This window comes from Cibotium barometz, chromosome 35 (assembly GCF_041138505.1).
Source record: "Cibotium barometz isolate CiBa-2024 chromosome 35, ASM4113850v1, whole genome shotgun sequence".
Taxonomy (NCBI): domain Eukaryota; kingdom Viridiplantae; phylum Streptophyta; class Polypodiopsida; order Cyatheales; family Cibotiaceae; genus Cibotium; species Cibotium barometz.
Genome location: NC_141080.1, coordinates 10,171,876 through 10,187,926, shown reverse-complemented (window position 1 = coordinate 10,187,926; position 16,051 = coordinate 10,171,876). Strand labels below are relative to the sequence as shown.

The window sequence follows — 16,051 nt, the reverse complement described above, 5'->3', positions numbered from 1 at the left end:
TAATCACTAGAATTCATATACTAGAAAGCTTGATTTGCATTGAAAAATTGAAACTTCTCAAGCTTGAGAGGGGTTGAGAAGTGAAATCTTTTGAGAATATTAATGAAAACCATGAAATTACTTCTTCTTATCTCTAGATTTGGCTTGCTTCTTTATCTTAGAAGGAAGCTCCCAACCAATCAATTGGTTTAGTATGTTGAGAAGAAAGCTCCAAGGATTGTTGAAGAGAGAGAGAAGCTCCAATCTCTCCAGAAGTAGAGGTTTTTTAAGGGAAAATAGAAAATATGAGTATTTTAATGTAATAGTGGCATGATATAGTTCACAGATGAGAATACAAAAGAATGAGGGTCTATTTATAGATGAGGGAGGCCACTAACTGAGTCCAACTAAGTTTTAGAATTTTCCAACTTCAATTTGCCTGAATTTGGACAAGATTTGGACCAGTTTAGCTAGTTTGATCCAAGAGAGAGGAGAGATAAAAATATCTTAATATTTTTGAATTAAAAACCCTCCCACACATGTGAAGGAGGCGACTACCTGAAAGGTCTCCCCTTCCTTACCAAGGTGTCAAAAATTCATCATTTCTCTAAAATATCTCATTTTTTAAGTAATATCTCTTAATTTTTAACTAATAAACCTTGTACTTACTCAACTCTTTATCTTATGTGAGCATTTACTAATTTTTGGATATTTTCTTTTATTCAATGGATTTATCTCATCCCAACACTTGGATTAATCTTATTGGCCCATAGGAACCTTAATTGGACCATAATCCAGAAATTTCTGAAAATCTTGACCCTTAGGCTAAGGTCTTTTAAATCATTTTTAATTGATTCCTTATACACCTTGGAGAATTTATTTTGAACTTCTGTTTCAGGGAAATATATTTTTGATATTTTTAGAATTTTTATATCCAAAAATATCTCAATATTGAACTATCTCTCTCTAGAATTTCTTATCTCTCTAGACAAAAACGAGGAAAAATAATATTTTTTGCATTCAAAAACAAGGAATGATTACAGGGGATTGAAGTAAAGCTTATTTATTATTCAGGCTAAGGAGGAATCTTACACTGTACCACCTGCTCCCGCCACCCATGATAGGGTTGACACCTGAAATGTTAAGGATTGCCATGGAAATAGGAAGGGATTCAGCCCCACTGGCATTACTTCCCCTACAATTCAAATTAGGCAGGAATGAACCAAACTAGTAAACATTTCTAAGCTAATCATGAATTTCGATAAAACAAGTGATCCCATTACTCACCTGGAGATGTTTAATCAAATCTCCAAAGCATTTGGCCATATAGACGATCAGACTAAGATAAGTGCCTTTGGCCTTACCTTGGATAGGAAAACAGATATGATTTTTTTGTGAGATCATCAACTACATATACCAAAGACACCGAAGTAAGATAAACCAAAGAAGAAATAAAGTTCCCCAAGTAAATCTAATACATTCTCATTGGTTGAGTTACCTTCACACAATTGAAACCCATACCTCATTTACTAAACAATGGGAAGTTGACCTAAGCCAGGTTTTCATTCCAACCAATTTAGTGGCACCTGCAAGAAGGCAACGTATCAAATAAAGTCCACCAAAACAAAGCTTTGGAGATCTACAAGGAGGCATAAAAACAAAGCAAAAGAAAAAGCTAATGTTGAAATACATGCTAAATTGAAAGAGCTTAAAAACACAAAAGAAGACGAAGATTTTCGACCTATTCCTAAATACTTCAAATCCTACAACATAAAAGATTGCATGGTCCATTATGAGAAAGCCCAATGTACTACGGCTGCTGAAGGAGTAAAGGCATCATATGACGGCCCTATCGAGGTTAAGGAAAGAAACTTGGTTGGGCCAGGTGAAGAACCAAAACCAATATTCATCGCCAAAGACCTCACCCCTCAAGAAGAAAAGTAATTACTTACTTCTATACGAGAGTTTGAGGATATATTTTTATGGAAACGTAATCCCATGGAAGTTGTTAAACATACAATTCCTATTGTTGAGAACACAAGACCAGTTTGTCAACTTCCCTACTCTATGAATCCAAAATATGCTCAATTGGTCAAGGAAGAAATTGAAAAACTTATTATCAAAGCCAGATTCATGTCTCAAATTGAGCATATGCAGTGGGTATCGCCGATTGTTATTGTTTAAAAAAAGAATGAAAAATTGAGGGTTTGCGTAGACCTCAAAAAGGTCAATGTTGCTATTGTCAGAGATGGATACCCGTTGCCATATAGAGAATATATGTTTGAAAGGGTTTCAAGAAAAGAATCTTATAACTTCTTAGATATATTTTTTGGATATAGCCAAATACAAATTGATCCTAAATATCAATACAGGACAACCTTTGCTACTGAGCAAGGAATCTATGCTTATAGAGCTATGCCAGTCGGGCTAACAAATTCCTTAGCCACATTTCAAAGATTGATGGGCACTGCATTCAAACAGTACCTTCAAAAATTAACTAGGGGAACACAACATGGATTTTCTCATGAGTTTTCCTAATCGGCAGCTTAACAAACCTGAGTGCAATTATAGCACAACTAAAAGAGAAGGTCTTGCCATGATCTATGCTATAAAAAAGTATAGACATTACCTCCTGGGAAACACATTTATCTTCTTTCTTGATCATCAAGCCTTGCTTTACCTTGTCACAACAAGCCATGTATGATAGGACGCATCACATGTTGGTTTCTCATTCTCTTGGAATTTTATTTCTCTATCACTATAACAGAAGGCTCAAAGCATGTACATGTCGATCATTTGTCTAGAATACCTAATGGAGAACCCCGCCCGACATAGATGATGATCTTCGAGATGCTCCCTTGTTGAAATTGGACCTTGTCCCTGAATGGATGGAAGACATCTCTCACTACCTTGCAAATGGTCTTCCCAGAAGATCCACAAATGGATAAAAGTGAAGTAAGACGATTAATTAAAAAAGCTGCTCCTTGGGTTGTGGGCAAGATCAGGGTGTCCAATTTTGTCTAGTTTATGCTAGACTGGGACAATGCTTGGAGAAAAATTTAGGGGGGCAAGGTACTTTAAATGAGATCATGCAACTAATAGAAAATACACACGCACTCAAATTAACCCAATATAACTTAAATTAATATAAATTAGTCTAATTAATCAAAATTAATAAAAAAATATGATGAAATGATAAAAAAAATGATCTTTTCACACTTAGAGTGATCCATTTTTTTTCCATAGAGGCACCATTACAAGTACACTAGTCCCTATATATAGGTTTTAGATGATTTACATCAAAAATGTAATTTTACTAATTAGATTATTAATATTTGCATGCCTTCTGATAGCCTGAAGAAGTTGGAAAAGAGATCATTAAAAATGTAGCCATTGGATTTGCAATTTTGACTAGCCACCACATTCTACTAATGTCTCACTATCTACTGTTGGATTTGCAATTTTGACTAACCACCACATTCTACTAATGTCTCACTATCTACTGTTGGAGCTATATATAACCTTACTATCTACTATTGGATCTATATATATCTCCAACATCTAGCACTCTTTTGATCTACAAGATTGAGCATTTTAAGTGGTAGTTATTGTGGATACAAAAAGCGTCATATATTATAACACTTTAAAGACCTTGAAATATTTAAAGAAAATAGACAAATAGCTTAAAATTTTCTTAAAAAATCAAGTTAAGTGCTATATTATGTGAAGATCTAAGATTGGGAATCTCATATGAGTTTATATGTAAAAGATATTAGTATTTTATGAAATCAGTCCAAATTTGGGACAGGGTGTATACATTAACTTTGTACCTAAGGAAATAAGAACTTTTGACTATCTAATGCTTAATCAGATTATGCAACTATATTCCCAACTTTGCATGTGATGTTCCAACAAAAGAACTTGAAAGGAAATTCCTTCATTAGCTAGGAGAGATTAGCCACTAAAGGTAAACAAATGCCTATCTTTTTAACTATTTAAAGGGTGCGTGAGTAGACAAAACTAGGCACCCTAATCCTACAACCACCCCCTATCAATTAACTCCTAGTCATATCAAGCCCTTACTATTTTTTAAGTGTCCAAAGTAGCCCTATTCGAGAGGCTACGTAGCACCTAGTCCATGATTTCAATGATGTGGAAAATAATAAAGCTATTTAAAAAATCCCTAGAGTCGGGAGGCTATATCTCCTAGTCCATGATGATATGAAAGAAATTAAGCCCTTATTATTTAAAGATCTTGACAAGATCTATAATTTTTGATGTCATGCTTCTTGTCCCAATGACTTCGCCTCAAGCTTCAAATTCAACGTGCAAAAGTTGATGCTTATGGTAATATAAGAAGAAAATATATCACAAAATGGCTTGTACACACCCACTGCTCCAAATGCAAAATTCGTTACAACTTTGTTATTCAAGACTTTGCCAAACTCTCCCATAGCTCAACTCACCTTTGACAACTCACCACCTAACGCTGGCACACGTGGGGTTCTAGAGAAAATATACAAGTGTTTCACAGTAGAGTGTTCAATACTAGAAGGAGTTTTCAAATTCCTATTTTTGGGATAGATTTGCCAAAATGTATTTACCAAAAGGGGTTTTGAAATGAATTTTTACATAAATGTATTTACCAAAGGGGCTTCTTAGATGAATTTACCAAAGGGGCTTCTTAGATGAATTTACCTAAGGGTTTTTTTAAATACTAATATACTTGAACGCATGTATGTAGTGAAGCCCCGACGAATGTGGTATAACTTTATTGTTGAAACCAAGCCACAATGCCAGAATCCAATTAATGGCTCATTGCTTGTGTGTTTGTGAGAGAGGGAGAGAGCCTTGGATAGATATCCCCATAGAGCTTTTTATCAAGCGTTGTGTTTGCCCCAATAAGCTTTTGACACTTGAACTAGTGTGTATTAAAGAATTTTTTACACCTTTTAGAACCTGAAGGAAGCAGAGAGAGAGAGAGAGAGAGAGAGAGAGAGAGAGAGAGAGAGAGAGAGAGAGAGAGAGAGAGAGAGAGAGAGAGAGAGAGAGAGAGATGTCTTTCCTCAAGCATTGTGCTTCAATAGGTATGCAGTGCAGCATTGTGCTTCGATAGGTATGCAGTGCAGCCATTGTGTTTCCAAGCCGTAGAAGAGTGTATAAAGATCAGACATGGAACTTTACATTGAATTAGCCTTGGCTCCTTGAGTTTGGACTATTGCGAAATTGTGATGAGGGGGGTTGTCCCCGTGTAGAAATGAGGCTACAGCCATGCTCGTGTTGCCATGGCTGTAGCATACACGAGAGGGAGAAGGAGAGGAAGGCGCAGAGACACGCGCTCCTGCAGATGATAAAATTGTTCTGACTATATCGATTGATGTTGGTTACATTTATAACGAGTATAAGCACCCATTCATTTGCATCAATTCGTGATGGGCGTTCACACTCATATAGTGGACAGGAGCATTAATTCCAACACTCCCCCTCAATGCGAATGTTTGCATGAGGGTGAATGAAGAGATGTGATGCATGTAGTGCTGTATGCATTATGAATTCATGTGTACTGCTATATATCTTTACATCATGAGTGTTAAATGAATAATGATATGTCGATGATGATATAACTGCTTTGGTAACCGCAACACATTTGTTTTGTGATGATGTCGATACACTTTTTGTCGAAGTTGATCTTCTTGACAACCACAAGACACTTGTTCCAATATGATGTTGAGACATTGTGCTTGTGTTAGTAAGTGCAACACGTGTGTTCTGATATGTTGAAACACAAGTTCTTCCACTCTCAGACTTGCCATCCATATTCTCCCCCTCACGTTGAGTAGTGGAATTCCAAGTATTGCATTGGGTACATGTCAAAACAGAAAAGTTGTATGAGTACTTATGATCAATGAATATCAAATGAGAGGTGATGTAATTTACAAGTGTGTGTGTACAATTAAGTTTTAATGTCATCGCATAGAGGCTGAATGGTTTTGAGCTTGTCGAAGACTAATGTTTAATTTTGGCCTCATGGGTGATGCAGACATTCCAATGGGCTCACTTGCCTCTTTGGGCATAGTTGTTTCCCTCTTGGGGATTTACAATTCCTTTTTTGGGTTGTTGTTTCATGCCACTTTGGGCGCTTAGGGTGCACGATTATATCACCCATAATTTTGTTTTAATTCCATACCTCGTGGTGGGTGTGGCCAACACCCCAATGGGTTGATGCCTCTTCAGGCTAACTTTTCGGGTGTTATTGGTTTACCCGAGTCTTATATTAGTGTCCATTATAGGACGGACCTCTTTGGGTCTCTTTGTGGGTCACAGTGCCCATTTGTGTTGTTTATTTTTTTTAAAAAAATATTATTATTTTTATTATTTGAAAAGATTTTTGTTATATTTGTGTAAAATGATGTGTCTGCACGCAAATAGCTTGAAAGTGTAGGCATGTTTGCACTCACGAATACCCTGAATATTTAGGCATGTTCGTGATGTGAGTGCGTTATTAAATATAAAAGTGATTTTTGATTGATTATAAAGAAAATATTATTATTTTATGTTTAATTAAAAAAAGTGATTGTTATTACTAGTGGAGCACCCTTAGATCATGTTCGTGATGTGAGTGCATTATTAAATATAAAAGTGATTTTTGATTGATTATAAAGAAAATATTATTATTTTATGTTTAATTAAAAAAATGATTGTTATTACTAGTGGAGCACCCTTGGATCAGAAGTAGAGAAATATCAAAGTTAAAATTATTTATGTTATTAAAATTATCTATGTGAAAGTTATCTATTTTAAAAAAAATAAAAAAGTTATTGTTAGTTGTTTCTTTTTTTTAATATAATAATAATAATGAAGGGGGTTGTTTTGTGTATGCGTGTGTTATTAATATATATATATATATATTGTAATGAAGGTGGCGTAAAGGATGGGAATTATCTCGGGGATTAATTGTAATGGGAAATCCATGCGTACTGCAAGGGGTAGATATTGCGACGGTGTGCGGTAGTGGGAGGGGATCCACAAGTGTGAGCGATTCAAATGCAAATGACAACAATAATAAACCCACAAGTAATGGTACAATGGAGATAATTGTGCACGTAAGCTGCTGAAGTACAGGTGGTGTGGGGTCGAAGGTAGGTGTAGCAAAGAGGTGGGTTTACAAAGGTAGCAATGAATGGGTTGGTTGGCGTTTTTTCAAAAATTGAGAAGACGTGGGCAGAAGAGGCTCCTTTTCAGAAGGGACTATGGTTTTATTAATAAGGCTCAATAAGCCTTATTTTAAATAGGGTGCACCAGTGAACGTAGGAGCAAGAGGGCACAGAGGCCAGCACGAAGAAGAGGTAGAGAGCAGGAGGGTGCACAGGCCAGCAGGAAGAAGGAAATTGGTGCAACTACAGATACTGCATTGGGTGGCTGATTATCTAGAAGGGATTTGCATGACGGTGAAGGTTCCATAGTTTAAGATCTTGCTTTAGTAGGTTGAAGAATGGAAGTATACATTGGACCTTGGGATCCTTTTGAGGGCATGGCAGTGGTGTAATATCTTCGAGGTGCTCGAAAGCATGAGAACTGTATAATTCGCATTGGTCAAGAAGCCAGTAGAGACGAAGCGAGAAGCCCTTTAAAAACCCCTTGAGCCGGCATGTCTCGTCGAAGCATAACTCAATCGTCTGCATAATTGATTATGACCATGGCCTTGACTCTTACAAAGGATCTGTATATACTGCACAACTACTTTCTAATTTGTGACCGATTACAATCCTCATCATGATTGTTATCTACATTTTGATTTGAAGTCTTGCAATAGCTTTCTATCTGAAGATTTTCACAAGTTGGTTGCTATACAACAACTGTCTTGGACACCATAGCTAGCTGTCAATGTAAGACTGCATTCATAAGTAATATTGTAATGAAGGTGGCGTAAAGGATGGGAATCATCTCGGGGATTAATTGTAATGGGAAATCCATGCGTATTGCAAGGGGTGGATATTGCGACGGTGTGCGGTAGTGGGAGGGGATCCACAAGTGTGAGCGATTCAAATGCAAATGACAACAATAATAAACCCACAAGTAATGGTACAATGGAGATAATTGTGCACGTAAGCTGCTGAAGTACAGGTGGTGTGGGGTCGAAGGTAGGTGTAGCGAAGAGGTGGGTTTACAAAGGTAGCAATGAATGGGTTGGTTGGCGTTTTTTCAAAAATTGAGAAGACGTGGGCAGAAGAGGCTCCTTTTCAGAAGGGACTATGGTTTTATTAATAAGGCTCAATAAGCCTTATTTTAAATAGGGTGCACCAGTGAACGTAGGAGCAAGAGGGCACAGAGGCCAGCACGAAGAAGAGGTAGAGAGCAGGAGGGTGCACAGGCCAGCAGGAAGAAGGAAATTGGTGCAACTACAGATACTGCATTGGGTGGCTGATTATCTAGAGACGGAAGCACGCAAGGCAGGCACCACAAGCACTCCAGGAAAGAGGCGATGATACCATGTACAGCCACATACACTAGAGGGACAAGGAGAGGGAGGCGCAGAGACACGTGCTCGTGCAGATGATGAAACCATTCTGATTATATCGATTGATGTTGGTTACATTTATAACAAGTATAAGCACCCGTTCATTTGCATCACTTCGTGATGGGCGTTCACACTCGTATAGTGGACACGAGCATTAATTCCAACACCCCGAGTGTAAACTTTACATTGGCTCTACACCCCGAGTGTAAACTTTACATTGAATTAGCCTTGGCTCTTCGAGCTTGGAAATTGTCGTGAGGGGAGGGGGGTGTAAACTAGGCCTGCAGCAGCTGATCATGAGGACTACGCTAGCCGCGGGAGGCTGGGCAAGCTCTCGCTTAAGGCGGCGGCGATCTTGCGAGCAGCGAACCGTGTTTCATTGGAGGCGGCGCTGTGGGCCACGGCAATGGCCTTCACCAACGCGCCTTGCTCCAACGCCGTGATCTTCACCTTGGTGTCGTCTGGGGCCCACTTCAGCACCAGCCACACGATGTGTACCGCGTGCTGGGTGGCGCTCTCTGAAACGGAGCTCATGTGCTTCACAACCACGCCCATATGGCTGCATGTGGCGGCCCTTCCTTCGGCACAGTGGCAGAGCGCCTCCAGAGCCTTCATGGCCAGTTCTATGGTGGGCTTGTCCGGCCGCCCGGCCAGCACTTCCGCTAGCGCTTCTGCTGCGCCAGCTTCAGTAGCCAACACACGGTTCGTACTGCTAGCCGAGCAAACCTCCAGCAGCAGGGCGAGCCCCGCTTTGGAAGCCCTTGGAGAAGATCCCGCTTCCTTGATCAGCCCCACAGCCCCGCCCATGAAGCCCTGCACTGCTCCCACTTTTCTCTTCAAGCCATCCGACAGCGCCATCCTGGTTAGAACAAGTGCTGCATTTTGCCTAATTGCATCGGCTCTCCCTCGGACTACTACGTTGGCCAGGCACAAGACGAGCTCTTCGGTGGGCGGCTCCGCTGTTCCACCATGTCCCGCAGCTTCAGTCAAGAGATCCAATAGCCTCAGCGTCTCATCAGCCATGCCCAGAACTGTCCTCGGAGTTGGGCACCCAGTCATGTGAGACATATTATTAGCAGAGCCGTGCGACAGCTGGGTCGACCTGGACAGAAACTTCCCCAACTGAGGCAACGCCCCCGCTTGCACCATGTGCTTGCGAGCCCTGGGCCGATCTAGAGCTAGCCGGCTCAATTTCTGCAGCGCATCCAGGGAATCTCCATTACGTTGCCCGATCTGGTCGATGAGGTGCGGGATCTCCCTCAGAGAGGGGGGCTTCCGGGGGGTCAATACCTTCTCTATGCCTAGGCTCTTATTCTGCAAACACCAGCTCTGGATCATGCGACGCAGCACGTGGTTGGGGATGGGCTCCTCCTCCTCCGCGTCAATCGGCTGGCGCGTTACCGGGCAAGTGCTGTGTCCGTCGTCCAGCCACTTCTCGATGCTGCAGCGGTCGAAGGTTTGGCCGGAGCTCAACGTGACGGGGTCTCGCATAAGCTCGAGAGAAATGGGGCAGACGAAATAGGATGGCACGGACACCTGCACCTCAAGCATACTAGTCTTGGACATGTGAAAAGCTGCTCTGGCTGGAGGGGCAGTTCAGTACGGGAATAGGATTTTGTGCGTGTGTGCGCGCGCGCGCGCGAGAGAGAGAGAGAGAGAGAGAGAGAGAGAGATTGCTTATCTGCTTGCTGTAAAGCAAACAGGAGAGCGAAGATCGCAATTGCCACAGACGACTCCTCCAACATTGTTCTGTACACTTGGGGAGAGGGCTAAGTCAAAACACAGACCACGAAGACGTCAACCCTTGACCCGTGTTATCCGCATGCGGGCTACTATTTGCTTCTATCACTGTTTTTCAACCCCTTCACTTACTTTATTAAATACAAACCTGTCCGTTTCGTCGACCACCAAAAACCTACCTCAATTTCTCTTTATCAATTTAAAAACGCACCTCTCTGAGTTTCTCTTTATCAATTTGAAAAACCTTTCTATCTCTATTTGAAATTTCATCGACTTTATTTTGCATAATTTAGTAATGTTAGCTTACATACAAAGACTTTATTTCGGCGGGTGGGTAGGTGGGGGAGCCCTTAATTATTGGCTATGGATGCCCTATACCTAACCCGAAGTTGTCAATGGTCTTTGTTTCTCAAGTCTATGCTTGGCGTAACATGCACATTTGTTTAGAGCATATATTAAAATATGGCTCTCCTTGTTAAAGCTTGTTGATAAAACGGCAATATCAGTTTTTTTTCCAATGGTGGTAAATGGCGACAAAAAAGTATGCGTTGTATTGTAGGAAAAAATGATCGCTTTTCCTATTATGATGCCTCATCCTTGTAGGATTAAAGAGGTGCTTGAATTCCAGTTGCACAGTTTCTCACCTCTCTCGGGAAAACATCAACATATCTACTATGCACTTCAAAGTTTGCAAGAAAACATCAACATATCTACTTTGCACTTCACAGTTTGCAAGAAAACAACTACGGTTTTCCTACCTCTCAAGAAAACATCAACATATCTACTTTGCACGTCAAAATTTTAAGATCCCCTCCGAGATGCCGTTCTACCGATTACTCTCACCAAATTTATCAATCATTAGAACCCTTGGGGGGGAGTCACTATATGTAAAATATCCCTATCGCGTGCGTTCAAGGCCTATATTTTAAATCCCTTATTTGTGAATATCCCCTTTTCTTTATGAATCTGTAAATTTTTTTGAAAAAAATTTAAATCATACCCTTATGTAAATATATTTCTGTAAGTTTCATAAATTAAAATTATGCTTCTGTTGAACGCACGTGATATTCACATTTTTTTGTGAGTGACCCCCCCGAGTTAGAACCTCTCTGCTACTTTGACATCTCACAACATCTAGTAGCTCTGCTAAATTAAAGAGAATCTTCAATATATATAAGCCCACGGGCATGCTCATGTACCAACTTTTGGAATATACAATCTCTCTTAAAGCTAACTGCTCCAAGGTTCATGGTGGTAATCCACTCTTGTGTGCATTCCATGCAATGAAAGCCCGGATGTGTGGACTCCATCCTCATTAAGTGCTAACCTTTCTTGCATCGGTATCAGAGCCAAGCCTTTGATCCATGTTCTTCTTCCTTCTTTCCTTCACTTCGTGCAAAACTTTCAAAAAAAATGGGTATGTTTCTTAATTTTCTTGGTTTTCTTGATGTTTCATAACATTTTCTTGAGAATCTCGGTGGCAAGCATGGGAAAGGTTTCAAGTGGATGCTAGGAACCATGGCTATGGTGATCTTCAATCAACTAGATGAGATTTCTGTCAAGTTAGACAAAATTTGGTCACGAAATATGCACTTGGAGATGGAGATTTGGGTGTGTACTATTCTTTTTTTTTTCCAATGTGGCCATCACATGTGAAACGTATTCTTCAAGATTTTTTAATAAAAATGATGGAAAATCGTGTGATGTGTTCACTGCCCCCTCTGTGCTCTATGATCTTCCTACTATGTTGTTTTAGGGTTTTTGTGAGCTCGCCAAGCTTGACATTCTTGCTAGGTCGAACGAAAAGCATGAAACATGTCAAATCGGCATCAAATCCAATTTGCAGTGTGTTTCAGGGTTTTACTACGCTTTGCTAAGCTTAGCTAAGAAAAGAAGGCTTGCTTTACAAGTGTGGAAGGGTTGGGAAGTTGAAATCGGGTGAAAACGACGTCTAGATCTTCACAGAAGAGGAGTTGGCAATGCGCATCACTCCTTTGTTTTTTTTGTTTTTCCTTAAAACAGCATGATTGCACCACCTCTTTCCATAGCAAGGTCCAATTTTCTATTCGACAGGGTTTGATGGTCAACATTCCATTAGGAGATGCTGATGTTATTGCCATTCATGTTGTAAAAACAGCCAAAAAGTGTAGGGAAGAATTTGCTTGTATATGACATGAGCATTCAATTATCTGTCCCACCAAAAATCTCTCTTCACAGGAGTGGATTGAATAGCTACCTCAAGGCAGTTTGGTCCTATTAATCAAATAACAAAGCTGATGTTCATCATGAGCACCATCAGCTTGGAGATCTTCATGATTGTAACTCTCTAAGGCTAGGCATAAATTTTTTGGAGGCTAGGGTAGTAGGGAATAGAGCATCATTAACTTTTAGCCATGAAATAGATTTCCCTTGCCTTGTTTGCCAATGCTCACCATTAAATTACATATGCAACTCCTAAGGTTTAGCAATGATGTAAGGGAGGGCTCCAAAGGCTTTCCAACAAATTGCAAGGTAATAAAGTTTTGGAGGTGCTTGAATTCGAGTTTCCCTCTAACAATGCTCACAGTTTCTCACATCTCAAGAAAACATCAACATATCTACTTTGCACTTCAAAGTTTTAAGATCCCCTCCAAGATGCAATTCTACCGAGTACTCACGCCAAGCTTAGCACTCATTAATACCTCTCCGCTACTTTGACGTCTCACGATGTTTAACCACCTTGGTTAACATAGTTTTGGACACCACTTAACAACAACAAACAGGCATTATGCTCATCTACACAGAGCTTGACCGCCCAATCTGATGGTGTGCGTGTCTATGGACATAAGTGCCATGTTCGCAAGAGGCAAGAGCTTCCCAAGGATAAAGAATGAAGAATGTATTATGAGAAGTGTATTTGCATATTGTATAAGGCCAAATTATGAGCCAAGCATTGCATATTGCATTGGGAATCTTGAGTAGACACACTTTGAGTGAGTGTGAACACTATTGCCTTGTATATATATCAAATTTCTATCGTAATTAAGCACTCTCCCCATTTTCCTCTACTACTGGTGTCGCTTTTATTTGCATTACAGTAATAGCAATAGGTTTAGGTACCCTAATCCAAAAAAACACACAAAAAAAACCACTTGATATTCACTACTTTCCCTTAATGGACTAGTTTTTTTATTAAGAGAGTGATTAGTGAACTAAAAGTGAGTAAAAAATCCCCATTGTAATTAAGCACTCTCCCCATTTTCCTCTACTAGTGGTGTCGCTTTTAGTTGCATTATAGTGTTAGCAATAGGTTTAGGTACCCTAATCCAAAAAAACACACAAAAAAACCACTTGATATTCACTACTTTCCCTTAATGGACTAGTTTTTTTATTAAGAGAGTGATTAGTGAACTAAAAGTGAGTAAAAAATCCCCCCAAAAATGAGCTAAAACGTCTATCTTTAAGTACAAGGATAATTTTTTGATGAACCATATGCGATTTGGAGTGTTTCTACACATCCACACATTATCTTAACTCAAAGATCAATCAAAAATATGGATTTTTGAGCTTCATTAAGCTCATTTTTGTGTTGCAAAATGAAGTACTAAATTAATCCTATGTTTTTTATTAACATATTTGCAAATGAGTACTTGAATTGTTGTTAATTCCATGAGGAATTCGTTTTTAATATGTTCATTTGCATGCATTTATTAATCAACTAAGATTAATTAGAATTCAAAAATTGCATCACAAAGAGGAAACTTTAGTGGAAAGATTAGTTTTCATTAATCCTTAATTGCTTGATTACACAACTCAGTAGGAGTTAAGGGAATTCAATGAGAAGAATCCAATGGGGCATATATAAAACAAAGGAGGACAAAATCCAAGGACAAGAAGAAGGGAGTGTCATTTAAGCATTTCCTACGAGGGGATGTTGACCTTTGTCACTTTGCACCTTTGCTATTAAAAAATACGTCCCCCCCCACATTATTTGGAGTGAGAACCACCACTACTACAGGATGACCCATTTTCGATGCCTAGTTTCAATGGTGGTTGTGTCGTCGAAATACCCGTCCTCGTCGATATAAACGTCAAAATGACCGTCGAAATCACATGCAAAAATGAAGGTTAAAATAAGTGTCTGTATAAGTGTCAAATTTTATTTTTTTGCTTTTTTTGTGTGACTTGTTTAAAAAATCAAGTGTGCAAAAAAAGAAACATTGACAAAAACCAAGTATTTCTTAGTAAAGAAAAATTAAGTAAGACGTTATAGCTCATCATCGACCCTCTCATGGTCAACTAGATCCATGGCTCCAAATGTACATCTATTTCCAGAAATACCTCCTCATCTGCATCTTCATCAATGGGTGTAGCCTCTGCATCGTTCTCTTCTAGTTCAGGCATTATAGGTGGTTGTGTTGAAAGATGTTCTTCTATTTCATCTTAAAATTTCGGATTAGTTGTTGTGTGTGCTTTTGGTTCAACTGCTAGTAATGGATGAGTTACTATACCTTCATTTCATCCTTCTTCCAATTGTTCAATTGGATCAATATCTGTTTCTTGTGCTTCTTGAGTGGGTTCCTCAACCTCTAGTTCATCTGATATTTCCATTTCTTCAAATGTTTGTTTACTGCGTGGATCAATTTGGATTACAAACAACCACCTATGATCTCTCGGGTCCACCTTGAAGACTACCTGCTCACAATGCTCTGGTAGCACAATTGTGTCCCTTTGGTTTGTCCATATCTTTGTGTAGTCTACTTGAACACATCCACTCTTATCACTGCACATGGTTCTTGTGGTCCTTGAGTCACTACCTTGAACCACTACACATAAAAAATGAACATATAAAACTTTCTGAACCCAAGCTTGATAATGTCTTGTATCATTCCACAGTAATCAAGCATGCCAACTTCACTACTTAGTTCACTTACACTTGAACGACTTTCTTGCATGAAATTTGCTTTGACACCACAATCAAATGTTGTTCTCTTCTTATCTATTCTCTCCACTCGAAACTGACGACCGCGTGACCAAAGTGCACCAAATTTGAAATACTGCAAGCGAAAGAAGATCATGAAATTGTATCAAGAACAAAAACTTATACAAGACTATATCTTACAGTTTCTTGTGCACATATAAAAACTCACTTACATGTTAATTACAACCATATGCAAGCTCCTCCTCCTCGTCGGCTTATAACATAGCCACTCTATTTTTCTTGTTGTATGGTTTGATGATACTATCTACTAGAAGGAAATTCTAAAGTTGTATGGCAATGATCTAGTTATTCAACTCTTTCTAAAATTCAAACGATCTTGGTCTCTTTCCCTCTTTTCTAGCTTATATCCCCCTTGATCCATTCTCCATAGCACTTGAGTTGAGGATGTCAAATTTATTAATCTTCTCTCGTAAAGCCATATCCATTGTTCTCTGAAGCCCTTCTCCTTGATGCTCTTCCCAACGAGCGGATCATCCTCTTCTTGTGTCCACAATTATGACATATCTAGGTCTGATGTACTAAGAAATTATGTTATGTATATAAGAGATTCTTGAACAAGCCATCCCATTGCCATACTGCCCTCAAGGTGAGCTTTTAGACAAAGCAAATCTTTCTCTCAAGGAAAAACATCCATTAGCTACTATGAACAACACCTGCTATAGCAACCTCGTCAACCACATGAACAAATAGGTGCAATTGAATGGTCAGGAAACTTGTTAGAAAGCATTTCTTCACCATTTTAACTACTTTAATGGAGTTTAGATGAGATGCTTGCAACGTATTTCTAACAATGCTTAGGGTTTCTCACCTCTCAAAGAAAACATCAACATATC

General features: G+C 39.3%; 1 protein-coding gene across 1 annotated transcript; it reads right to left on the bottom strand.

Annotated features, from left to right (window-relative positions):
* Positions 1-8,220: 8,220 nt before the first annotated feature.
* On the bottom strand, positions 8,221-10,364 carry LOC147618140 (U-box domain-containing protein 25-like). Its single transcript, XM_086774569.1, has one exon. It carries the CDS (start codon positions 10,061-10,063, stop codon positions 8,801-8,803), a length of 1,263 nt encoding a protein of 420 aa, XP_086630695.1. The 5' UTR covers positions 10,064-10,364; the 3' UTR covers positions 8,221-8,800.
* Between the last annotated feature and the right edge of the window lie 5,687 nt (positions 10,365-16,051).